Source organism: Styela clava, chromosome 5 (genome assembly GCF_964204865.1).
Source record: "Styela clava chromosome 5, kaStyClav1.hap1.2, whole genome shotgun sequence".
NCBI lineage: Eukaryota > Metazoa > Chordata > Ascidiacea > Stolidobranchia > Styelidae > Styela > Styela clava.
Genome location: NC_135254.1, coordinates 10,516,500 through 10,541,303, shown reverse-complemented (window position 1 = coordinate 10,541,303; position 24,804 = coordinate 10,516,500). Strand labels below are relative to the sequence as shown.

Below are 24,804 nucleotides of genomic sequence, written 5' to 3'. Positions count from 1 at the left end.
ATTAAATAAAAAAATTAAAATTAAAAAAAGATTTGCTCTGCTCTGTTGAGATGCCTTGGGTATTGAAAAAGAATAAACAAAAATATTGATTCAATTCTCATTCTTCTAAATCACAAAAGCTGACAAAATTCAAATATAGATTGTAATGCTGTACAGACAAGCAGCAAAATTCGGGTTTTCTCGTTACAGTGCAAGAAGCTTATATCTCCCAATTATACAGCACATGTGTCTCAGATGCAATGATGAACAAGCCTAGGTAAAGTAAAGGCAGGCTTAATTATACTGCAATCAATTGTATGCAAAATATTCAGCAATGTTTGTTTAGTATTCCAGGGAATCATTTCGTTACAAGTTATTTCAGTCTGTCTTTAGAATGTAATTTACACTCATTTTATCATTCACTTACACATTCAGAAATTTTAGATGGAATTCATTCAACTTTTTCCGACTCTTGCCTGATTTAAAACAAATTGAACGAGTCTCATACACAAACCAACACAAATCCGTCATTAAATATGTAACTCACACATTTATTCTCAGAAAATAGCTTTTGTTGCACAAGGTATCATCGTAATATTACACTATTTTCTGGAAAATGGGGTGTCTAATTACACCACTAATTGGAAATAATATTAAAAAACAAATCTACCAATATTCAAAACAATTCATATCTATATTGAAATTTGACACATATATTTATTTTTAGAATACAGTTAAATTATTGCGTTCAAATCTCAACTAAAGTTTAGTACTAAATAGTATTAGGCCGATCCTCTACTGGTATAATTTTTCACATTTTGATATCTGAGTGAGTCATTTTTAATAAATTAATTTTTAAATGTCTATTATTTAATTTCCCATGTTCTCCAAGAATATTTAATTAAATTAATTTTTGAAATACCTCTATTTTACTGTATGAATAAGGTTTGCTTAACATACACATAAGTGACTAGAGAATGCTAATGAGCTTTGTAATAGGCATCTTCTTCTGAAGGAAATTTCGTCATTAATCATCTCTTTGCTGTCATTTCAAAAACGTTGTAACTAAAAGGTTATCGAAACGTCCCACTCGTAATAGGAAGTTCTACTCTTTCTGTCTCCCACAAAAGCTTCATTATTTTTGACGTTTGTGAAAATGTTAACCTCATTACTCATATTAGGCTTAGGTATTGTAAATATCAGATCCTAATGCTTAGGATTCATCCTAGCAAGTCGAATTAGATTTCATCTGCACCACTGTTCTGATAATGGAACTAATGAGGCTGGAAGTTTTATTCTTAGTTGCAGTGTACTGGAAACATTATCGAAGATTTTTGAATACCTATATTTAATGCTTTTGTGGGCAATACAATTATTCATTCATGAGTACCTCCATAATATTGTATTATTAAATTTGAAAGAAATTTAGTAGTGCTATCTAATCGGTTCATAGCTTTCGATATTTTAATATTTTCATGGAAAGTTTATGTCGTTAGTTTTCCCCTACTGGTTCCCTACTGAAAAAAAAAAACATAGCTGAATTCACAGTCAGAGTATATTAACAAATTTTATGTCAGTTTTTAAACTTACCCAAAAACTTTTTAAATATTCTCATTTTTGTGATGAAGAAGATGGCAAAGGTCTCAGCTTCGGATACAAATTAGAATGTTTTGGTGAAAGTTAGAAATGTTAGATAATTAGCAGCGGAAATGAGAGAGAAACTTTTGATATTCGTCGGGATATTTGCTTGGATGATTACCATCGTTAGCGCAGGTTGGTATATCAGCATGTCTTTTCAATTATGTGCTCATTCATAAACTCTTTATTTTTTCGACCAGATAGAGGTGAGTGGAATGCATTTGGAAGTTACCAATATTACGTATCTGGAAACGGCGATATAAAATCTTATGATGATAGTGAAATATTCTGTAAAAACAATGATGGTGAGATGGCAATGATAAAAACGAGTGAAATTCAAACGTTTATTCAGAATCAAGTCTCAGCTACCTCAGGTAAATAGGACAATTTACGTTTTATCCTAAATCCCCGAATGAATTTGCCTAATGTTATTTAATATTATGGTCATTAGAATTTTTTGTTCCTGTGTTTTAGGATTTGCGCGAGAATTATTCATACGTTTGTTTAAGAAATTCTTAATATTCTTAATTCGTCAGTCTTCATATATTTGTACATGTTTACAATAATGTCCAACAGTCCCAACCAATCATGTTTACATACATTAGATATTACACGCGACAAAACTTTTTATTTCTCTAAGGCATTTTATTGTCTACAGGACAACCCTACGGATTTTATATTGGCTTAAAGGAATTTAGCACAAGCAATATCTTCATATGGAATGACATATCAGAACTAACCTATACTAACTGGGACTCGGGAGAACCTTCTATTGAGAAACCTGAACCTTGTGTTGCTATGGGGTGGTGGCACGCGTATCATGCAAATCTACCGTGGTATGACGTCGAATGCGCTGCGAATGCACCGACTGGATTTGTCTGTCAACGATTAATGGGTAACAAACTTTTATTGTAATAAGTCTACTTAATTTGTAGAATATGTTCTTTTTTCTTTATACAAATAATTATTTATGTACTGTAATGCCATTGACTTTAATTTAGTTCATTTTAATCATGCCAATGTCTACTGCTCGATAGTTTATATAAACTTTATAACATTAATTTAAATAACTTCAAATATCGCATCAACAGGTATTCGCTGTTGCTTATTGCACCAACAAAATACTGTATGATTTCAGTAGTACTTGGCATTTCAGCGATCGCCCGTATTTTGATCAGATACGAATTTTTTTTTTCCCTAGTGAGTGCGACTTACTTTGCTTTGAGCAAATTCTCTTTAAGAAAAGTGAGAATTGGGTTATCTGGGTCCGATGTTTTAAATTCAACTGGATAAATTATGTTTATCAAAGAAAGCAGTGGCACAATATCAATAATTTACAGCAAAAATTTCAGTTTTTGATAAAAAAAAATTGCTCTAAACTTGTCAGCTGAATTTTATCATAAATATTCCGTTCAAAACTAACTACTCTTGATTAATTATTAGTGCATAAATGATTATTACAATGTTTGCTTCAAGTTTCACTGTCATCGTGCAACTATATCTCCAACTTATTACCAACACTAAAGTCGTAAGATTTTAACAGGAATGTTTATCTGAGTTATCAGGGTGACGCTTTGAGTAAAAAAAGCAAGAAAAATCATGTAACATGTCTCACGGGCCCACTACAATCCAAAGACATTTGCATCAGGGGCCCGGTCACCGCTTGTAAATGCGATGGGATATAACATAATAGGGATTTCAAGTTGATGTATTATTACAAATTCATTTATTCGGCCATATTTCAAATTTACAATCTTTTATTCGGTAAATATTTGGAATTATTAACCTGAATAACAAGTATGAGAACTATAAAGTTTTAAAGTGACATTATTCTGGAACAAGCCTTCACAAATCAAAAACGATTTTAAATGAATATGAGTTCAAAATTGATTGTTAAGGCCCACGAGGTTAGAGGCCCCAAGGCTTTAGCCTACCTTGCCCAATGGTATATTCGCCCCTGGTTCGAATCTAATGAGTGATGTGACAATGTGCAAGAGTGTTGGACTTCTCTTCGACACGGAATGGTTCACTTGATGGCTTATTGTTTGCGTCTTTCTCCGCCGACCATGTTTGCGGACGTATTGCACTACAGCTTGAGAAGGCGTGTATGGGCAAGTCATCGATATTTGTAGAGTTTCGAAAGATTTATTGCGAATAAGAAGCAATTGGAAATTTTTCCTATTTAAGTTTAAACCTATTTACTACGTAAAAAAATACAGCCATTCTAATCAAAACAGGCAAAAAAACTTGATTTAAAACAATTGTTTAAAACAATTGTTTTAAATCTTTACACTGTGCAGGAAGATACTGGGAAACCTGGTCATCGTGGAGTACATGTAACTGCAGCTCAATGATGAAAGTACGGAATCGAACATGCATTGACTCGGGAAGAACGGGGCCCAATATTTGCATTGGTTCTAATTTTGAGGTAAGAAATAAAAAAAAAATGCCATTATTTGTAGTACGTTAATAATTTCTGATTTTCTAAAAGGCTCAAAAGAAAAAGGATCATCATTCTATGTTGTTTGAATAGTTTTTACTATTTTATTGCGTATAAGCCTATCTAGTAGTCCTGTTTCAGGGCGCCCGACCTGGCTATTGACAAATTCTCCTAAAAAGTTCTGAATCATCTAAATTATTCACTTTCGTTATTTTTCATAAGCGTCCGAATTAAATCTTTTGTGAGCATTTTTAAATTTGTTTAACTTTTTGAAGAACGTTAAACCATTAAACTTCGGATTTAAATAAATGTTGGAATATATGAATATTATTGTACATAAATGGTATCGAAAAATTGCCAAACTCAATTACCTTCTTCAGACGACCAATTGTTCAAGAGACACTGCCTGTAATACAACGTCCACCGCGGCGCCTGCTGAAATGACAACTACAAATATTTATCATAAATTTACAACTCTCAATGACATGACACGTACTTCCACATTGTCTGCCAATGCAAATAACACAAAATCTACGGAGATAAACATTTTCTTTCCCACTAGTGCAATCACTACTACTACAATGACTTCTTGTGGTAAGATTATATAGCTTACAAATTATAAGAGACATTATTCTCAAGTGCTCATAATTGGGTTTTTAAACTACTATCTTGTGGTACAATATGCTCACTGACCTTGTGATTTTTACAACTCATGTTCAACTTGTCTTCAGTACTGTTGAGTTGTAAATTTCTGATAAATTGTTTAAGGTTTATGATTCTTACTATATATTATATTGCAGGCCACGACAATTTATTGGTTGCAATTGTCTCATCCATAGTCACATTGATTCTTGCAATCATTTTATTTGGAATTGGTTCGCTGATTTGTAGATGCAAAATAATGAGGTGAGAAATGTTTGATACTACAATAAAATGTGTAAATTTTCCGAAAATTTGGAGTATTCACTCTTAATTAAATCAGTAAGGTGTGAATCTTTATACAGCTGTATAACCAATCTCAATGTCTGGAACAATGTCTGCGGTACTGGGCTCTAAAATGTTCGTCGATTGTTTTGTCTAACTCCTCTATGGTAGAAGCAATTACGAAAATAAATCCATTGTTTCCTATTCAAATCCTACTTGTGAATTATTTCTAACTTATTGTTGTTTACAAGGGGAATTTCTGAAAAAATCGCAACTCAACCACAACGTCTTTCAGAGATGAATAACGTTGTTAATGATGTCCCGAGTTCTTATGAAAAAATCAATGAAATTCAAACATCACAACTGAACTCCGGAAATTATGAGTTAAGAGAAGAGAAAGAAGGAAATTATGAAATCCCGCATAATTATGAGAAAATAAAAGACGGAGATCTTCAATACAAAGAAATGATTGATACCACAACAAAAGAACATCCGTACATCAATTCAATGCCTGAAAATGATTATGATGCTTGATATGTTGATTTTAAATGGCGATCATTCATTGCCACTCCTGTTTAGTTTTGAATCTTGTTATACTTTCCGAAACGCATACACACATTGTAACTTTAGCTATTACTACTTGTTCTTGAACTTCTGTCCTTGTGTCAGCTGATATTTATTGAAACAAAAATAACATTGCATATTGGTTCATGTTTTTCCTGTTGTTCAAATTATGAACGTTTAATTTTCGTGAGATTAGGAGATGTAAAAATTGTATCTTTCATTATAAAGGCAACTCAAGTGTAGTGACGTCATCTGCTGATGCGTTTTGTTAAATATGCCAAAGATGGATCTGGATTTGTATAACTCGTATAACATGATCTAGGCATAATAACATGCATCCCATGTGTGCTTCTGAATTAGAAACACATTTCTTGTAAAGTTTGTTTCTTCTTTGTTTGTAGGTGCCACTGACATTCTTCTTGCAATAATTATTATTTAATAATTTGAAGCTTGGTTAAATCGTCTTATTATATAATGCTATAGGACTAAGTGATGAGTTCACACTCACCTATTTGACTTGCATGTCAATACTTTGAATAAAAGATGAGCAGAAAATATAATAAGCTTTTATTTTACTCGCTTCGATTGATTTCATTCTTGATAAAGACTTTTCAAGTATTAGATTAAACACAAATTTGAATGAGAATATGCATGTTATCAGTAAAAACGAAATTTTCTGAATTTTTTTATCAACACTATCAAGTAATTTATAAGCTTCACTTTTTCAAGTGATAAATTCACACAAGAATAATGGAAATTACGACCACATAACTTCAAAATGTTACTAAATGCAGAACATACTACTTGTATGTTCAATTAATGTTATTGTTTTGTACAGAACCATGACCAAAAGTTTCTATATTCAATATAATAATGTTTGTAAGCATAAATCACAAATTAATAATTCAAATTGAATGCATTTGTTTAAATATGACCTGTCCTAGATATTTTAAAAGAAAACACGAATCAAATAAAATCTTAGTAAACGCCTTCTGATGATGTGAACCGTAGCATAACATCGATGGCGGTATTTTTGAGTTGTGACGTAAAACCAAATCTTTTTAAATAGCAATCTCGCCCTTGAATCAACAAGTTTCTTGCTTAATAAAACATAACGTAATAATTCTGTTTTAAGGCTACATCGAACCGTTTTCTAATGAATTCCTAAATATCAAATCTGCATGCTTTTGTATAACATTCCAGCAATTCTTTATGGCATTTTCATCACAAGCTACAGTGCCAACAGATATCCTGAGGAAATAAATGTCTTCAACTTCACTGGGAACTAAATAAATCTCTTTTGCTTGATTGATCCTTTTCAGAAGTTCAACATTGATACCTTTATTTACCTTGGAAGAATAAAGTTGGCATGAAAAGTCGACAATGAAACTCAAAAAATTATATCAATATTTTATAACAGCTTTAACTAGAGCTGAATCTACCAATTTCCAAAAGTATATTGTATTGTTACCTTCGAATCCTCTGAAACTTTCAAGCGAATGCACACAAGAGATAAATGTACTGGAAAAACAACTTCAAATCTTTTGTCTTTCTTGACGTATGTTTCAAACAATTTTGCCAACTTGACGTCATCTCTGATTTTTTGTTTTAAACCGTCGACACCAATTAGTCGAAATACGAACCAAAGTTTTAAAGAACGAAATCGACAACCAAATGCGACCCGCATGTGCTAAAAATATATAAATTATGTTACAGATAAAACATACCGCACTACCAAGCTACCGCACTCACACACATGAAAGCATGATCAGGATGTAAGACTAATTCTTAATAAAAAATGTAGTTACTAACCCTGTGGTCGATAGTTATGTCATCTTCAGGATGTCTCGCATATTCAGGCTGCATTTTAAAAGCTTCAAGCAAATCTTTATTGTTTTTCACCCTGGCGCGCAAGAGAGATTACACTAGTTTAATTAATAAAACACCAATACTGAAAAATAGTTCGACAATGTGTGATTGAATTAAGTCTCGTGACCGTGAAAAATATTATTTTTTATTTTTTTTCTGTAACAAAATTTGAATAATGAATGCAAAAAAAGAAACAGATCCCAAGTTTTTGAATGCGATAGTTTGCTTAGAATACCCTACAGTTTCAAATTATTGGTTTCCGTATTCTATAAAATCTCTGCAATTAGTATGTTTTTTATTGGCTGTTTACCAGTGCTTACTGTGACAATAAAAAAAATGCTTGTTTACCAGAGAACCGAACAATCAGTGTTAACCATCAACCACTTATGCGGACTGCAATTGAAGGAACTTGCCATCTGCAATAAAATCAAAGTTTTAAGTTGCGTTCATAATCGGGTAGAGGAGTTGGGGGGCATGCTTGAGTTCAAAATCAAAAAACAAAGTTTTGTTCAGTATTGAATGCAATCAATTTTATTAAAATAGAAGATATTCTTTACATACATAGTAAACGCTGTCGTATCCAATTTTTGAATAAAGTATAATCTATATTGGGAGATGAAAAAGTTACAGAAGTTATATAGTAACTAGCCTGGTTGCGCCACAATAGTTGATGAAAATGTATAAACATTAAGTCATTGAACGTATGTTCATTCATATTATTTTCACATCGACGTTCTGCGTATCTAACGTACTGAAGCTCCTAAATATGAAAACATGGGAATAAACTGGAGGAGGAATGAAATCACGAGACCGACCTCAATTCCTTTCATATGATGACGGAATTCCTGACACACGAAACTACATCCGGCATAAGCAGCGTCCACATGAAGCCATATATCCTCTTCCGCGCCTATAAAGAAACACAGATTTAATGGAAGAAGAAGACGTTTGATATTAGAGATGATGAAGCATGTATATATATATAACAAATCGTGCATAGAATTGTTTGAGTACTTTCATGACCAATGGAAAACGGTGAATGATTCTGCGGTGAAACTCCTGCATAATTAGTGATCCAGTTTGGCAGACAAAATTTCTCTCAATAAATATTAACAGTATTCCCGGAGCCAAAAAATGGTCGCAACTGTACGTCAGTGCACCGCAAACATAAAGCCAAACAAAAAATTCAGTGAGAGGTTTTGAACACTTACAAACTTCTCCGATCCCACTTAGGTCATCAAATGAAACGCATGACGTAGTTCCCAATGTTGCACAAACCTGCATAGACAAGAGTCATGTAAAAATGGGATTTTTGTAATTTTTTGTTGTTGCCGGATGTTGGAACAAATCTCACGTAAAAAGGAATTTTTCCATTCTCCATATCTATTTTTATTGCTTCTTCCAAAATATGCTTAGTCACTGATATATTTTCGTCCACAGGCAATTTGTGCAATTGTACCATTCCCATCAGACCTGAAAATAGTCAATTTGTAACCAATTCGACACTATAATACAGATATGATTTGCCTTGTGAGATATTTGAGATAAACGTTGTTGTAAGTTGCACAATCAGTCATATATATCGCTAGATTCGGCCTTATTTATATCCACGGTGTAACGTTAATGTATTACATATCTTTCTCATATATATTCTTTCGACTAACCATGATCGTTTGATGGTTGTGTGCAAAATATAGTGAATATTTATTATTCTATTCATTAATTGTTATTTGTTCAAATGTTACATTTATAAATATTAGTTTCGTATAAATAAATGGCTTCTAAAATTTTTTTGTGGAAACCTGGACTATCCTTCTTTATATGCACGTTGCGGATTCGTTGGCTTATTTGAGAATATAAGAAATCGGCCTAATAAGATTCTATATTTAGTACAAAAGGCATTTTAATCGATCGAAAATGGTTATTTAAAAAATGTACTTAATTTGTTTCATTTAACTAGCAAGTATAAAACTAATGTAAATGACGCAGCATAGATTTTTCAGTATTTTTGAATGCAATAGTAATAGTTTATGTTAAGTATCTTGCCATACAATCTCTTATGAATCAGTAAATCACGATTTTCAGTAAATTGTTTAAAATCACGAAAACGTACATGCCCTTTCTACCGATGAATGACTATATTTGGAGGAGTAAGCAACCAACTTTGACAATAATTCGTATTGCGATTTTTCTGGATATTTATTACTCAATAGCGACAGCTTTTTAGATCTTGCTGCTAGCAACGTCACAAGTGTTGCCTCGCTTGCAGAACCTGGGTATAATAGTAAAAATTATCATTGAGAAATATTTTAAGCATCTCAGTTCGTAAGACTCCTTGAAATGTTTAAAATATTATACCGACCTTGAATCACTCCGTATCCAGGTCCAACTTTTGAATGTATAAAACAATCTGGTAGTCCAATTGCTTGCCCTAACCAACCCAGGACTGTAGCCTCCATTTCCGTACTTATGGGAGACGATGCCTGGAATCATATCAGTTTTTTTTTTTTTTGAAATGGGAAAAGGGTTTGCAAATACTGAGTCACTTTAGTATAATGAATGACTTGTCGTTTTAAAAGCATAAGTACATTTTTGGGTGCTCCTGAAGTATCTGTACCAAGATGGCGCACAACCTGAACATTGTCTGTGTACCAGGTTAGGATTCAGGTTGTGCGTCATATTGGTAAGAATACTTCCGGAGCGCCCATTTTTCTTCCTGAGTGAGAACGAAATAGGGAAACACAGAATATTTTATAGAAATTTAGTTCATATTGTTGCTAAATTAACTTATTATTGAAGGTTCATACCCAGCTTAAGTCAACGCTTGATACAGCATTCGAGAGCATATCTGCAAGAATCGAGGGATAACTAGTTCCGGTAGGAAAGTACGCAAAAAAGTTTGAAGATTGCCAGTGAGTCATTCCCTTCATAACAACTTTTTCAAGATCAACGAATATTTTCTCCCAGTTTTCGGGCCGGTTTGGTGGATCTTTGTGTAGCAGATCGGTTAAAAATCCTGTAAAAATGTTGTGAAATTTGTTTGTTGTATTCTGTTAAATAACTGAAAAATCGAGCTTTTTTCTACGTACTGAGTATGCTACTCATTACATAAAGAGGACCTTTGACATATGATTATGAAAGTCTTCTATGTTTCGAACTAATCAATAAGCATTTTCATTATATATTTAAGTATCCGAACCATTAAAACTATTTTCCTGTGAACCTTGAACCGCAGAACCCTAGATATGTATTCCGTAGCACGCCTTTACATTTAAGAAATATTTACCAGGAGTAACTGATGGTATGACTTGTCTCCCATTCAGACTTTTGTAATAACTGATGATATATTCAGACATTTCGTTAGCTGCATCTCGAAAATCATCTTCAGACATTCCCATTCTACTTGTTTTGGTTTCACCATGTCCAACTCGATCTCCTTCGTTTGAGAATGACATTTTCAAACTAAAGTGCTCTAATCAAATTAGAATTTAAAACACATTGCATGAGTTCAAAAATACTTTCCATGTGGTAATTGAATTTTGCTCAAAAAATCAATTAGATGTCAATATTATGTTTACTTACAACTGTTTGTCATCATGTTAAAACGATGTATTTTTTTTATCGAAATTCAAACATTTGTTACCAACTGATATTTATCTATTATCCTTAATGCTGCCTCAGTTGTATAAGCAACTATAATTATACTGAAAACCTTTGCCCATTGTTCATCAAAACATCTAACCTTTTTGTAAATTAGAATATTGTGCTGATATTGCCGTCATTCTGCCTAGCGGCTACGAAGAATAATGTCCTGCATTACCAATCACTTTGTAAAACTCGAAAATTTTCAAGAGAAAATCGCAATGTATGGGCTACTTTTTGATGCCTTGGGGACATTAATTTGCTTCACAAAAAGACTTCAATCATCTGCTTTGTTTGAAAGTCTGCAATTGGTCGGTTAGAATACCGAGTAGTATTAAAATGAATGTTGCCTTATTTTCAGTGTTTATACTCAACTTTTTGTCACTGCAAACGACACTTAAACATGCTTTGTGATCCAATAAGCAATAATTATCGCTTCGCTTATAATATAATACCGTAGTCAAGTAAATGCCATTTCCTTATAACTATATCACCTTGCTTTACCTGAATCAGTCTAAAACTTTCAGAAAATGATCAAAGAGTCTATGGTACTGAACAGGTATATCCATAACGTTTTATAATATAATTACGATTGTTATATGAATCAATATGATGTTGAAATCAATATTCAATAAACACGTTTCACCTAGAATAAATAAATATTTCATAATATAAATCACAACTCTCCATCACTTGCATGCACGCTATTTGAGCATTTTGAAAGTTTCTATCGATTGTATGTCACTAACAACGATTGATTGTATAAATGTGCTTCTATGTGACTGTTGAAAATCTCGAACAGCGAATCCCAGACGTTCAAATGCATATAAATTCCTCGTAATTTAAACATAATGACTTTGTTGTTTATACTTTTAATATCCCCACAAATTTGCTAGACAATTAGAACCGGGGAAGTAAGCCTATCTTCCGCGAAAGAAACAGTCAATCGAAGCAATTACATTTGACATTAACGAAAACAAGTTTCCAATATTCTTTTCATTTATTTGGTAGTTCACACTTTGAATAACTGTCTAAAATCAATATTACAATTTGCGTAATAGCTAAGTAGATGCCTTTGGAGGAGATCAGATGAATTGAGGAATCCATCTACTTCTATGATATTTACTTTGAAAAATGAAATTTCTTCCACAATTTTTACAAATATAAAAACGTAGAAAGGCTGATCTGTAGTAATTATTTGTTCATAAAAACAAATCATTCAAATTTATGATATGATTCTCATTTTCGGGCTTTTCTTTAATAGAAAATTACGAATTACTGAAATTATATCCCAGAAACTAATTTTGCTAATATGTATAGTTTGTTAGGTTGATTGTGTCTAGGTTGATTGTGTCAAAAATTTTAGAACCCACTAATTCAGGATTAATGTTCTTTGGTTAAAATAAGAGTTGAGTGACACCTAACATTTGCAGTTTTTGCTGTACAGTATCTCATTCACTAAACTACAAAAAGCAGATAATTGTGTTTTACGTTATTGGAGCTAAAATAGCCGAACTTTTTATATACATACGTCAATACCTCACTTACATAACACTGCTTGGTTTCGCTAAACTATTTTCGATTTGGGTTTTTTGGCTCAGTGCAAGAAGCTCATATCTCCTTAATATACAGCATAGGTAGCTAAGATGCATTGATAATCAAAGACTTGCTTAATTATACTGTAATAAATGATATGTGAGAGAATCGCCAATGTTTGTTTCTTATGACTAAATATTTCAGTGAATCATTCCGTTAACAGGTATTTATGTAATTTACAACATGTATTCAGAAATTTTAGATGAAATTGATTAAACTTTTTCCAAATCTGGCCTAATTTTGTAACAAATTTAGAATTTCATATTAAAACAATTTGACCTATATAAGAAACAATTCATGTCTATAATGAAAATTTATTTTCAGAATAGAAAATAATTATTTCGTTCAAATCTCAACTAAATAATATTAGGCCAACCCTCTGCTAATTTTTCACATTTTGATATCTGAGTGTGTCATTTTCAATACCTTAATTTTTAAATGTCTATCATTTAATTTCCTATGTTCTCCAAGAATGTTTACTTGAATTATTTTTTAAATACCTCTATGTTCCTGTATAAATAAGGTTTGATCAAGATATAACATCAACATAGGTTACCAGAGAATACTTAACAATGCTAATTATCTTTGTAATAGGCATATTTCATATGAGGAATTATATCATTAATCTTGTTTTTGCTGTCATATCAAAAACTTTGTGATATAACATCAACATAGGTTACTAGAGAATACTTAACAATGCTAATTATCTTTGTAATAGGCATATTTCATATGAGGAATTATATCATTAATCTTGTTTTTGCTGTCATATCAAAAACTTTGTGATATAACATCAACATAGGTTACTAGAGAATACTTAACAATGCTAATTATCTTTGTAATAGGCATATTTCCTATGAGGAATTATATCATTAATCTTGTTTTTGCTGTCATATCAAAAACTTTGTGATATAACATCAACATAGGTTACTAGAGAATACTTAACAATGCTAATTATCTTTGTAATAGGCATATTTCATATGAGGAATTATATCATTAATCTTGTTTTTGCTGTCATATCAAAAACTTTGTAAGAGAAAGGTTATTGAAACGTCCAACTCATGATAGGAAGTTTTACTCTATTCTATCCCCCACAAAAGCTTTATTTGTTTTTACATTTGTGAAAATATTAACTTCATTACTCATTCTCTTGGTTATTGTAAGGTAAGACATCATATTGCTTATTATTCCATCCAGGCAAGTCGAATTAGGGATTTATCTGCCTCACTCTTCTGATAATGAAAGTAATGCCGCTAGAAATTTGGTAATTATCTGCAGTGTACTCAAAATAGTATCGAAAAATTACGAATAGTAAATTTAATGTTATTGTTGGCAATCAAATCCTTCATTCATAAGTATTGCATTAAGTATTAGCTTCAAAAGAAATTCTTCAGTAGTGTTATCTAATCGGTTCATAGCTTTTGATGTTAATATTGTCATAGGAAAGTTCATGTCGCTAGTTTTCAATACTGGTTCACTACTGGATGAAAACATAGCAGGATTCACAGTCAGAATGTTAGGTCACAGTATATTGACAAATTTATGTCAGTTTTTAAACTTACCTGAAAACTTTCTCATTTTTGCGATGAATAAAATGGAAACGTTTTCTGCTCGCGAATATACATCATCCTTGTTTTATTTCAATTTTCAGATTAAACTAGAATGTTATTGGGAAAGTTAGAAATGTTATATTATTAGCCGCGGAAATGAAGGAGAAACTTTTGATATACATCGGATTATTCGCTTGGAAGGTTTCTGTCGTTAGCGCAGGTTGGTATATATTAAATATCATCATGTCTTTCAAATTATGTGCTTATTTATAGACTGTTTTTTTTTGCGACCAGGTAGAGGTGAGTGGAATGCATTTGGAAGTTACCAATACTACGTATCTGGAAAAGGAGATAAAAAATCTTATGATGATGGTGAATCATTTTGTAAAAACAATGATGGCGAGATGGCAATGATAAAGACTAGCGAGATCCAAACGTTTATTCAGAATCAAGTCTCAGCTATCTCAGGTAAATGGGACATTTTAGGTTCTGCCACAAATACGAAATACATATGCTTCAGGATATTTAACATCATGGTCATCAGATTCTTTTGTTTCTGTAGTTTGGGATTTGCACAAGAATCCTTTTGTTTAGGAATTTTTAATATTCCTAATTTGTCAGTCTTCATATACTTGCACATGTTTTCAATTATGTCCAACAGCCCCAACTATGCAGCCCTGTTTACATACAACCAATAGTACACACCACAAAACTTTTTATTACTCTAAAGGATTTTATTGTCTACAGGAATACCCTATGGATTTTATATTGGATTAAATGAAGTTGGCACAGTTAATAACTTCATATGGAATGACAATTCGGAACTAAACTACACTAACTGGTACTTAGGAGAACCTTCTGATTATCCACTTGAACCTTGTGTTGCTATGGGATGGTGGCACACGTATAGTGCAAATCTACCATGGTATGGCGTAAAATGCGCTGCGAATGCACCGACTGGATTTGTCTGTCAACGATTAATCGGTAACAAACTTTTATTGTAATAAGTCTACTTAATTTGTAGATTATTAACTATTTTCTTTATACAAATAACTATTTATATATTATAATGCTACTGACTTCAATTTAGTTCATTTCATTCGTGCCAATGTTGAATGCCTCATAGTTTATAGCATTGATAGTGCTTCAAGTTTCGCATCAACAGGTATTCGCTGGTGCTCATTTCGCCACCAAATATCAAAATACTTTATGATTTCAGTAACACTAGGCATTTCAGAGACCGCTCGTATTTTGATCAAGATACGAGTACATCGTATTCCGAATGAGTGAGACTAACTTTGCTTCGGGCAAATTCTTCTGAAAATGGGAGAATTGGATTCAACTGGATAAGTTATGGTTATAAGAAAGCAGTTGCACAATATTATTTATTTACTGCCAGCAGCACTTTCTGATTTTGATAAAAGAAAGTTGACCAAAACCTGTCAGCTGAATTTTATCATGTATATCTCGTACAAAACTAACAACGTTTGATTAGCTATTTTTGCAGGAAAGATTCTGATAGTGTTTGAAAGTTTTAATAATGTCATTTTACCACTCTTTATACCTCGCACAGCTATGCTATTGTTCTCACCGTTATTAGTGTTAACACATTAACAGTTTATCTTGACATAATCTTACCGATATCATATTAGTTGTAAAATATATTACTCTTATTTTGCTCTGTATGTTTCTGCAGGTCGGAATTGGGGATCATGGGAGTCTTGGGGAAGTTGTGAATGCCAGGGAATAAGCCAGCGTAACAGAACGTGTGTTGACAGCGGTAGAATTGGATCAAACCAATGCAATGACAAGGCAACACAATCGGAAGTAATTTTTTTTACATATGTAATTCATTATAATTGTGTTTCCGTTCAAAATGCTTGCTCATTACCTAGCTGTAACGAATTTTGAGGTATGAGAAATGAAAAAATGCTCCTGATTGTGATAATTTAATAATTTCTGATTTTCTGAAATGCTGAAATAATAGTTGATCATCATTCTACTAAGTTGTTTTAAAATATCTTACTATTTCAGTGTATAAGCCGCAACCTTTAGGGTGAATCTCCGCAACTTCAGATTCAGGGCTCACGACCTCGCAAATATTCCTATAAAGTTTCTGATGCATCTAAATTATTCTATGTTTATATTTTTCATTATCGTGTGATTTTTTATTTTTTGAATCGGAAAATTGCTAAATCAGAATTACTTTCTTCAGACGACCAATTGTTCAAGAGACACTGCCTGTGAAACAATGTCCACCGCGGCAACTGTTGAAATGACGACAACAAATACATATCATGAATTTACAACTCCTACTGACATGACACAAACTTTCACATTGTCTGCCAATGCAAACAACACAAAAACCACGGAGATAAACATTCTCTTTCCCACTAGTGCAATCACCACTACCACAACGGCTTCTGGTGGTAAGATTATATAGATTACAAATTGTAAGAGACATTAGTCTGAAGTGCACAAAATTAGGGTTTATAAACTACCATTTTGCAGTACATTATGCTCACTGACTTTTTGATTTTACAACTCATGTTTGACCTCTCTTCAGTACGTGGTAAATTCCTGATAGATTTTCAAGTTTTATGATTCTTACTATATGTTGAATTATATTGCAGACCACAACAATTTATTGGTTGCCATAATCTCATCCATAGTCACATTGATTCTTGCGGCCATTTTATTCGGAATTGGTTTGCTGATTCGTAGATGCAAAGTAATCAGGTGAGAAATGTGCGATACTACGATATAGTGTGTATATTTTCAAAAATTTCGAGTATTTCCTCTCAATTGAATAAGTGTAATAAAACTTTTTATACAGTCGTATACCCATTCTCAATGTCCGGAACAATGGCTGAGATACTGGGCTCTAACATTTTTGTCCAGTGTTTTGTGTCTATCGATCACAATGATGACTAAAATCTCTATGATAGAAGCAATTCAAGAAATGAATCCATTGTTTCCTATTCAAAAGTCCACGTGTAAATTATTTAAGGAGGAATTGTCAAAAAATCGCATCTCAACCACAACGCCTTTCAGAGATGAATAACGTTGTTAATGATGTCCCGAGTTTTTTCGAAAAATTTGATGAAATTCAAACATCACAATTGAACTCCGAAAATTATGAGTTAAGAGAAAAAAAAGAAGGTAATTATGAAATCCCACATAATTATGAGGAAATAAAAGAAGGAGATCATCAATACGAAGAAATGAATAATAGCATGACAAAAGAACATCCGTACATCAATTCAATGCCTGAAAATGAATATGATGCTTGACATGTTACATATAAATGGCGATCACCCTTTGTCATTTTTGTTTAATCCTGAATCATGGTATTTTTTCCGAGACACATATACACATTGTGACTTTAACTATTACTCCTTGATCTTAAACTTCTGCGCTTGTGTTGACTGATATTTGTTGAAACAAAATACCATTGCATATTGATTCAAGTTTTTTTTCGTTTATTTTTCGTGAGATTTGGATGTGAAATTCGGTTCTTTTATTATAAAGGCAAGTCACGTGTAGTTAAGTCATCTGCTGATGCGTTTTTTTTTAAATGTGGCGAAGACCGGAAGTGGCATACGAACCATCTAAGGAGGATCTAGATTTGTATAACTCTCATGGCATGATCTGAGCTGCTAATGGTTTCTTTGAAATGCATTTGCCCCTTTTCAAGCGTTCCGTTTAATAATATAAGTTTGATGTAGTATATTATGGATGCATTGTGATATTCCTTGGCTCTCTATTTCCCACCAAAAATGAAAACGGGTACTCAAGCACTATTGTCTAATTATCAAGTGTTTTCAACAAATATTTCTAAACTCGAGTAAATTAAAGTCATAATCTATGGAAAGCTTTATCCTGATAACAGCCATCCCACGTTTCCTTCTGAATTATAAACATTTTTTGTGAAGTTTTTTCATTTTTTGTCTATTGGGGCCATTGACATTCTTCTTGCAATAACTGATATTAATAATTTGAAGCTTGGTGGTATCGTCTTATTATTTAATGCTATAGGACTAAGTCATGAGTTCACACTCATCTATTTGCTTTGCATGTTAATACTTTGAATGAAGGAAGAGCATAAAATATAATATGCTTCCATTTGACTCGCTTCAATTGGTTACATTCTTGATAACGACTTTTCAAGTAGTTGATTAAACATGAAGGACATGTATGTTATCAATAAAAACGAAATTTCTTGTAATTATGTATCAACATACTTGTATGGTCAATTTATATTTTCGTTTTGTACAAAACTATGATTGAAGGTCAAAAAGTTTATATATTCAATACAAATATTGTTTGATAGCATATATTAACAAATTAATATTTTAAATTGAATGTATTTGTTCAAATATGACCTAGATATCTCCAAAGAAAACAAAAGCACAAATAAAATCTTGGTAAACGCTTTCTCATGATGTGATACCGATGGCGGTAATTGTGAGTTGTGACGTAAAAACATACACGCTCGTAAGATTTTCTTTAGTTAGCTGATTGCCCTTACGTTCGAGGATAAGTTATTCGACAGAGTATATGAACTAAATAATATAGTTTTGTACAAAATATTAAGATAATGGCAATGACAGTTTCTCGTTTTTTTTCTAAATTTATTAATATAAGTTTGAAATGTGTTCATAGTAAATATTCAATTAAAATGAATCGAAACAAATTAATTTCGAAAACGATTTCGAAAAATATTAAAAAAATCTACATATTTTTCATATAAATTTGAATATATGATTTTAATTTATTTACATTACATGGTGATAATCTATTTGACAGAATCTGAAATCTTAATGACCAAGAGAACATTCAGTTTAATTCACCTGAACTGAGTTTGATTGTGTTTTCGAGCAGTGTTGGCTTTTCTTGCCAGTAGCAAATGCCCAAGTAAAGCCTGAATAATTGAATGTATTATCAATTCGAATCATGATTCCAATCAAGTTTGGAGCTGTAATCAGTTGGCATTATTTTTATGAAATGTTATCCACAATTTCACCCCGGATAAGAAACCATGGAAGTAGTAAATAATGCCTAAAGAACAGAGCTTGGTAGACCAGGGTATTTCCGGTTCCGCATTCCTAACCCAGTTTGTTACAATCTGAATGTGGTGGTGGCTATATCAGCATATAATAGATGGATTGTCCTAATATGTTTATTTGGTTTCCACCGATAGACTGAATGAAAAAAACACGCACACATATATATATTCACATGTGTTTCAAGCTGGTATGTGGAAAAAATATTTTTTTTTGAAATAGTCTGATATCCGGAATATAACTTAGACAAAATCAAGAAACGTTAACCGCATAATAGTCTTCCCATTTGCATTGTGAAGAACTTTGGATATGGTTTTTATTTGATTGTTTGTTTTTGCCGATATTTGCTCAACAACGATTTCGTAGTTGCTTGAAATATACAAATTTGTCGTAGTGACGCAAGCAAACTTCGAAGATGTGTTTTCTTCGTGAATTTTTATTGTTGGTTCCTTTTTCATGAGTAATTGAACACTTGTCTTCTTGATTTCTTTGGTCTTGAGATCCTTATAAGTTAAATACATAAATGTGATATTTAGCATAAAATTACATGTTATAACGCAAACTGAAAGTGTTTAAACCAATAAAATGACTTTTATTCTATTTATTAATATAACCTGAATTTGAAGTCTGTATGAGAAGATCGACTTAAATGTAGTTGTTTTCCATTGAACTTCTAACGATGAAGTTGTGCAAGTGTAGCGAGACACTATGAAGGGAACTATAAACAAATATAAATATTTTTTTGAATCTCATATAATTCCCTCTTTAATTTGTACATTTTAGTTGTTATACCTTGTTGTGAATGTGAATTTCTATATTATATGTGATAAAATATGTAGGAAATGAGTTATTATTAGCTCTGCGCATTGAACGAAATGCTTTTCGAAAACAAGAAAATAAATTTCAATCGTTAATTTTGTTGTGGTAGCGCGCAAAAAGCATCTCATCTTATAATCCACTGATTTTAACAAAAAAAAATCGAATATCATTTCGGCTAAGACGTCGAGATGGGGAACATTTAATTATTATAGGGTCTTGGCTTAATATCAGATTCGGGCGCAAAGAATATTTTGAAAACGTAGTTCGAAATTATAGGCTACTAACATATCGTAGCAGCTTCAATAAATACTGACTATTAATATCAACATTACCTTGGATAGCGCATATACCTTGCTTTAAAATGTCTACCGTAGTATTCAGCCTAGTAAAATTTGAAACTGTAATCACTCGTTCATTGCTATTGATCTGGCCATTTGCAATAATCTGTAAATAAAAGTTACTGTCAATGTATATAAAATTTATCCGTCAGTTAAGTTTAACTTGTTGCATTTTACGACTGTCCCAATCTGCTTTTTCAATCACAACTTATCGTGGTAACTTTTTTATATTTTTCGGTTTAAACATCCGATGTAGCAAAGCTACACAAAGTTAGGTCTTGTTTGTTAATAAAAAAATATTTTTGTTATCGTTTTATTTGATACTTCCTACTCATATGATCCCAATTCAACTATGTCGTTAAACGTGAACACAAAGACATAAATAAAATTTGCTACAACTATGAATATTAAAATCGTAATGGAGACAATGATACCAGTGAATGCTAAATTAAAAGGGATGCCGGAGTCTTATTACATGCCAACACAAAGTTGATTTTGCCGAGGTCGAGTTCAAGTTTCATCGAGTATAATTCAACTATGATCTATAGATGAACATAGCTCGAATCTGTTTTTTTAAGATACAAGTATTGAGATATTTGAGAAGTGGTTTATTGTGCCAGTAGAGACCATGCTTGAAACATTTAATTCAACTTAGACTAAGTGAATTTCATCCTCACTCTGAGGCGGGCCAGCGGATGAGCGGGCAGCAAATCCAAGCTGTAGAGTTCGCGATATCACACATTTTATCTCTATGTGTTTTATTCAAGTAAAAGATGACATGACGTGTATAGATTTGTGTGACTGATTGTGATGAATCAGCAATGGATGACCGCCCTTTTGCTCGTCTGGTCATTAAGTGATTTATCACAATTTTACAAACATTCCCCTCATACGTGACCTTTAATTTATTCATTCTCATGTATAGCAACAGCTTTAATTTGTTTATCCCCCGAATTATTTTTGAAGTTGGAGGACATCATTATCATAACCTCATTCTGGACAGCAGTAAAGTTTGGCACGTCCATGCCCACAATCCTAGCTCTGTTTATTCAAATAAGTTCAAGCACAGGCAAAACGTGAATGGTGGCAAAAGACTCGAATCAGAGCGTCACTAGTAAATATTCCATATGACAAGTAAAAAGAAAATTCATTGCAAACGATCGTTCATCAAATGCAGTGTATTATGGTAGCACTCTCGCAATCGTTTGCAATAAGGAAACAAAATGCTCTGATATCAAACGTATGGATGTATCGATTTGTTGGATGTTGCTCCAGGTGATTTTCTCGTAAACTAACTTCGATATTCCACAACTGGGGAAACTTTGAAAGTTAGGAATTCAAGTGAACATGTTTTGACAATTAGCCACAGAAAATCGCACAAGCTGAGATGTTGAAGAGCCGCGCAGCGTCCAAATAAACTGGCAGTTCCGCAATACACTGCCGTTATTGATCTGCAATTTTGCATGCATGGCTTAACGTTTTGCTGGAGAACGGGCCTAATGTATCAGCGGAGATCCTGGGCGATTAAATGGAACGTCGCCAGTCGCATATCAGCTCGAGCTCCCGCGATACGTCATTTCTCCGTGCAACATGCCTAATTATTTAATAAAAAATATTATTTGAATGAAATATTTTTTGCCAATCCCAGATATAAGAAACAGAGAAGAAGCTGGTCTCACTCACTAATGCCCAAATAGAAAGAACATTTAAACAACTACAGTAGCCTACATTGTTACTTATCAATCTCCGTCAAAAAGAGTTTTATCCTGATAACTAATTTGGTTATACTTTCTCAGTCTTGTTGATGAACAATCTTTAATACACAGAAATATAATGATTAGACAAAAGATAGAAAAGCTATAACATATTGATACATAAAATGTCTCTTATTTCAATTTGTTACAACTTTTCAGATTACCTGTAATTCCTCCATTACATAACCTCCAGCACCAACTGCAAATATAGTAATCCCATTTGACCGAGCATATTTTGCTGACGAAAGCAAATCATTTCTGTCGGTAGATCTTCAAAAGATTTAAACAATTATCTACAATCTACATACATATAATCTACATAACTTCAATAAATCGAGCAAAACAAAAACGGTTTTATACTACTTCTTAATTTTTGGATGTCCAAAATGGTATAAAAATAATATATATCGCGCAGAAACCCAAGTTGAAAAAAAAACAAAGGGTCTAAATATACGGATATATCAAAAGAACTCTGCTAACTACCACTACATGAACCGTGGAAATTAACAATATTAACAAAAAAATGAACAACAGTTAACGATACGATTCAAAGATGCATTTTGCGTGTATTCAGGCATTGAAATAAATAAAATTATTACCTTCCATCTGTAAATAAAATAATGACTTTCTTTACTGAAGCATCATAGAAACGATCAGATCTCATGAAATCTTCGTTTACTGTTTTGTTGATAGCATGTGCAGTGTAAGTTGTGAATCCATGAATTGATATTTCGTCAACAGCGGCCTAATGACTACTCAGTTATTATTTTAGTTCTTATATTACTTTAATAAATATTACTTTAGTTCTTTTTTGCATAGAACGTGACCCCGCACTATCTCACTAGCATTGTTTTGCAACTGCGTTTATTGTACATGTGAATCTAAAACATGCTAAATTCTGGGTTTTTTTTTTTGTTGTTGTTACGAATGGAATTTTTTTTAAGAATTATAGAACCAAATGATTTTCTCGAAAGTTTACTATTGTATTGAATACTTTTTATTCCGCCATGTTCGATACCTTATCTGCAAGAACTGTGGTCCGATCTTACCGCGACGGTACCAGTCTCGACTGTTCAACCCTTGATGAATATTTTACCTTCAATTGGGCTTTGGTCTTCAGTTTTCCTAGCTGAATTTCAGTTTTTAAATATGGCTGTGTGAGTGTGTGCTATGAAAAAAAAAATGAAAATTGTTTTATCGAATTTTTTTATTGAATAACAATGAATTTGAAAACACAAACAAACGCTGAAAATGATTTTAGAAGAATGTATCTTAGTCTTACTGTACCCAGATAAAAGTCGTAAAAACGCTCGCAGCGAAGTGGAACAAAGTGGAAAACGATCAAAACTAATTCCTTGTTAATTTTTAATAAAGCACTAAAATACACAACAGAGCTAAAACACTGTTGACATAATTTTGACAACTATGGTGATCATGATGATCTCATTTGACGTTTAAGAAGGAATCATTCTTCGCCACAAAGTTAAGCCAAATACATGTCATGGCAGCTGTTTCTGGGAAATTTGATCTTGACTGATTGAGCCGCTGCTTTGAATAATTTAAATAAAATGTTTATAAATGCGACTTAAAATCTAATTAAATAAAATCAAATCTATTTCTATAGCTTACTTCTCATTTGAAAACCAGTGTGAGAACTGAACGACGCCAATCTGTGTTAATCCGCCTAAGTCATAATTTTCTGCTACTAACTTGACCCATGACTTCATAAGCTCCCAATTCACATTTGTGATAGAACCCGATCCATCCAGCATAAATACAAGATCCATGGGCGTTTCCCGACATTCTGGCAAAATAAATTAATATTTGAGACATAACGTAATGTAATCCTATATTATCTAAACAAATTTTACCATTTCATATTGTCAGGCAACCGTTGTTACCGCTTACCAAATGTTCAAAAATGTGAATATTGTCCCCCTAAAAAGTTTTCAGCCGTTAAATACGATTGACTGTGAGCTCTCATCGGTTTACTGTTAGTGGACCTATAATTCCTAGGTTCATTACAAAAACTCCATGTATATGGAATTCAATACCTCACACGTCTTTTACTGATTGTATTGATATAAACTGCTTTTAAGCTTAGTGCCGATCGGTATTTACCAACGCTCAATTCTATCCTTTAATCTTTTATAGTCTCAAAATCTTTGATCAGATCAATCTCCCTTATACCTGTATGAGTAACCTTATTTTCAGTAAATTTTCTAAAAAAAGTCATAATAATGAAATAATACCTGTTGCGTTCAGAGGCCTCGGATATTGAGGAAGAACCAACAAAAATAATAATTCGATTCTCATTCTTCTGAATCATATAAGCTGACAAAATTCAAATATAGATTGTAATGCTTTGCGGATGTAACTAGCAGTAAAAATGATTAGCTCTGAAAAACATTAAACGCTCTGTTAAACAAAATGAATAATAAAAATACCAAAACATTTTTAAAGAAACTTGTTCCAAAGAATTGATAAATACTTGACATTCAGTTACTTCTGCCCCTATTAATTTATTCACATTTTATTAAAATTTAAAATATGTATAATTTCAGGCATATGTAATAGATAAGTTAAATACGTGCGCTTGATACATACGCCAATGCCCCATTTACATAT

At 32.4% G+C, this 24,804-nt stretch overlaps 4 protein-coding genes across 6 annotated transcripts; 2 read left to right on the top strand and 2 right to left on the bottom strand.

Moving 5' to 3' along the window:
• Positions 1 to 2,394: 2,394 nt before the first annotated feature.
• LOC144422876 (uncharacterized) lies at positions 2,395 to 6,076 on the top strand. Its single transcript, XM_078112800.1, has 5 exons — positions 2,395 to 2,512; positions 3,918 to 4,045; positions 4,438 to 4,651; positions 4,858 to 4,963; positions 5,233 to 6,076. The coding sequence occupies exons 1-5, from the start codon at positions 2,416 to 2,418 to the stop codon at positions 5,513 to 5,515; spliced, it is 828 nt and encodes a 275-aa protein (XP_077968926.1). The 5' UTR covers positions 2,395 to 2,415; the 3' UTR covers positions 5,516 to 6,076.
• A 127-nt stretch (positions 6,077 to 6,203) lies between these two features.
• LOC120344520 (aromatic-L-amino-acid decarboxylase-like) lies at positions 6,204 to 10,866 on the bottom strand. 2 transcript variants are annotated; one of them, XM_039413782.2, is made up of 11 exons: positions 10,701 to 10,866; positions 10,222 to 10,430; positions 9,777 to 9,897; positions 9,528 to 9,686; positions 8,769 to 8,887; positions 8,626 to 8,692; positions 8,230 to 8,324; positions 7,763 to 7,830; positions 7,358 to 7,448; positions 7,017 to 7,235; positions 6,209 to 6,894 (listed from the first exon to the last, which is right to left on the bottom strand). In XM_039413782.2, the coding sequence occupies exons 1-11, from the start codon at positions 10,810 to 10,812 to the stop codon at positions 6,682 to 6,684; spliced, it is 1,473 nt and encodes a 490-aa protein (XP_039269716.2). In that variant the 5' UTR covers positions 10,813 to 10,866; the 3' UTR covers positions 6,209 to 6,681. The 2 variants fall into 2 exon arrangements, with proteins under 2 accessions (XP_039269717.2, XP_039269716.2); XM_039413783.2 differs by lacking the exon at positions 9,528 to 9,686 and having other exon boundaries at positions 6,204 to 6,894.
• A 3,489-nt stretch (positions 10,867 to 14,355) lies between these two features.
• Positions 14,356 to 15,203, top strand: LOC144422853 (alpha-N-acetylgalactosamine-specific lectin-like). Its single transcript, XM_078112741.1, has 3 exons — positions 14,356 to 14,419; positions 14,494 to 14,667; positions 14,947 to 15,203. The coding sequence occupies exons 1-3, from the start codon at positions 14,356 to 14,358 to the stop codon at positions 15,201 to 15,203; spliced, it is 495 nt and encodes a 164-aa protein (XP_077968867.1).
• Positions 15,204 to 18,661: 3,458 nt separating this feature from the next.
• Positions 18,662 to 24,574, bottom strand: LOC144422956 (uncharacterized). 2 transcript variants are annotated; one of them, XM_078113028.1, is made up of 7 exons: positions 24,429 to 24,574; positions 23,806 to 23,980; positions 23,195 to 23,344; positions 22,341 to 22,921; positions 20,417 to 20,528; positions 19,880 to 19,983; positions 18,662 to 19,768 (listed from the first exon to the last, which is right to left on the bottom strand). In XM_078113028.1, the coding sequence occupies exons 4-7, from the start codon at positions 22,353 to 22,355 to the stop codon at positions 19,508 to 19,510; spliced, it is 492 nt and encodes a 163-aa protein (XP_077969154.1). In that variant the 5' UTR covers positions 22,356 to 22,921; positions 23,195 to 23,344; positions 23,806 to 23,980; positions 24,429 to 24,574; the 3' UTR covers positions 18,662 to 19,507. The 2 variants fall into 2 exon arrangements, with proteins under 2 accessions (XP_077969154.1, XP_077969153.1); XM_078113027.1 differs by having other exon boundaries at positions 22,341 to 23,344.
• Positions 24,575 to 24,804: the final 230 nt, after the last annotated feature.

Excerpts from the sequence above, each read along its gene's own strand:
- LOC144422876 (XM_078112800.1), top strand. The coding sequence starts at position 2,416 with ATGGGGTGGTGGCACGCGTATCATGCAAATCTACCGTGGTATGACGTC. Across the intron at positions 2,513-3,917 it reads TGTCTGTCAACGATTAATGG|GAAGATACTGGGAAACCTGG; the intron begins GTAACAAACTTT and ends TACACTGTGCAG. Across the intron at positions 4,046-4,437 it reads GCATTGGTTCTAATTTTGAG|ACGACCAATTGTTCAAGAGA; the intron begins GTAAGAAATAAA and ends TACCTTCTTCAG.
- LOC144422956 (XM_078113027.1), bottom strand. Across the intron at positions 19,984-20,416 it reads AGGTATATGCGCTATCCAAG|TTCCCTTCATAGTGTCTCGC; the intron begins GTAATGTTGATA and ends ATTTGTTTATAG. Across the intron at positions 19,769-19,879 it reads CATACAGACTTCAAATTCAG|GATCTCAAGACCAAAGAAAT; the intron begins GTTATATTAATA and ends TTAACTTATAAG.
- LOC120344520 (XM_039413782.2), bottom strand. The coding sequence starts at position 10,812 with ATGGGAATGTCTGAAGATGATTTTCGAGATGCAGCTAACGAAATGTCT. Across the intron at positions 9,898-10,221 it reads CAAGCGTTGACTTAAGCTGG|GCATCGTCTCCCATAAGTAC; the intron begins GTATGAACCTTC and ends ATATGATTCCAG. Across the intron at positions 6,895-7,016 it reads AAGTTTCAGAGGATTCGAAG|GTAAATAAAGGTATCAATGT; the intron begins GTAACAATACAA and ends TATTCTTCCAAG.
- LOC144422853 (XM_078112741.1), top strand. The coding sequence starts at position 14,356 with ATGAAGGAGAAACTTTTGATATACATCGGATTATTCGCTTGGAAGGTT. Across the intron at positions 14,420-14,493 it reads GGTTTCTGTCGTTAGCGCAG|GTAGAGGTGAGTGGAATGCA; the intron begins GTTGGTATATAT and ends TTTTGCGACCAG. Across the intron at positions 14,668-14,946 it reads TCAAGTCTCAGCTATCTCAG|GAATACCCTATGGATTTTAT; the intron begins GTAAATGGGACA and ends TATTGTCTACAG.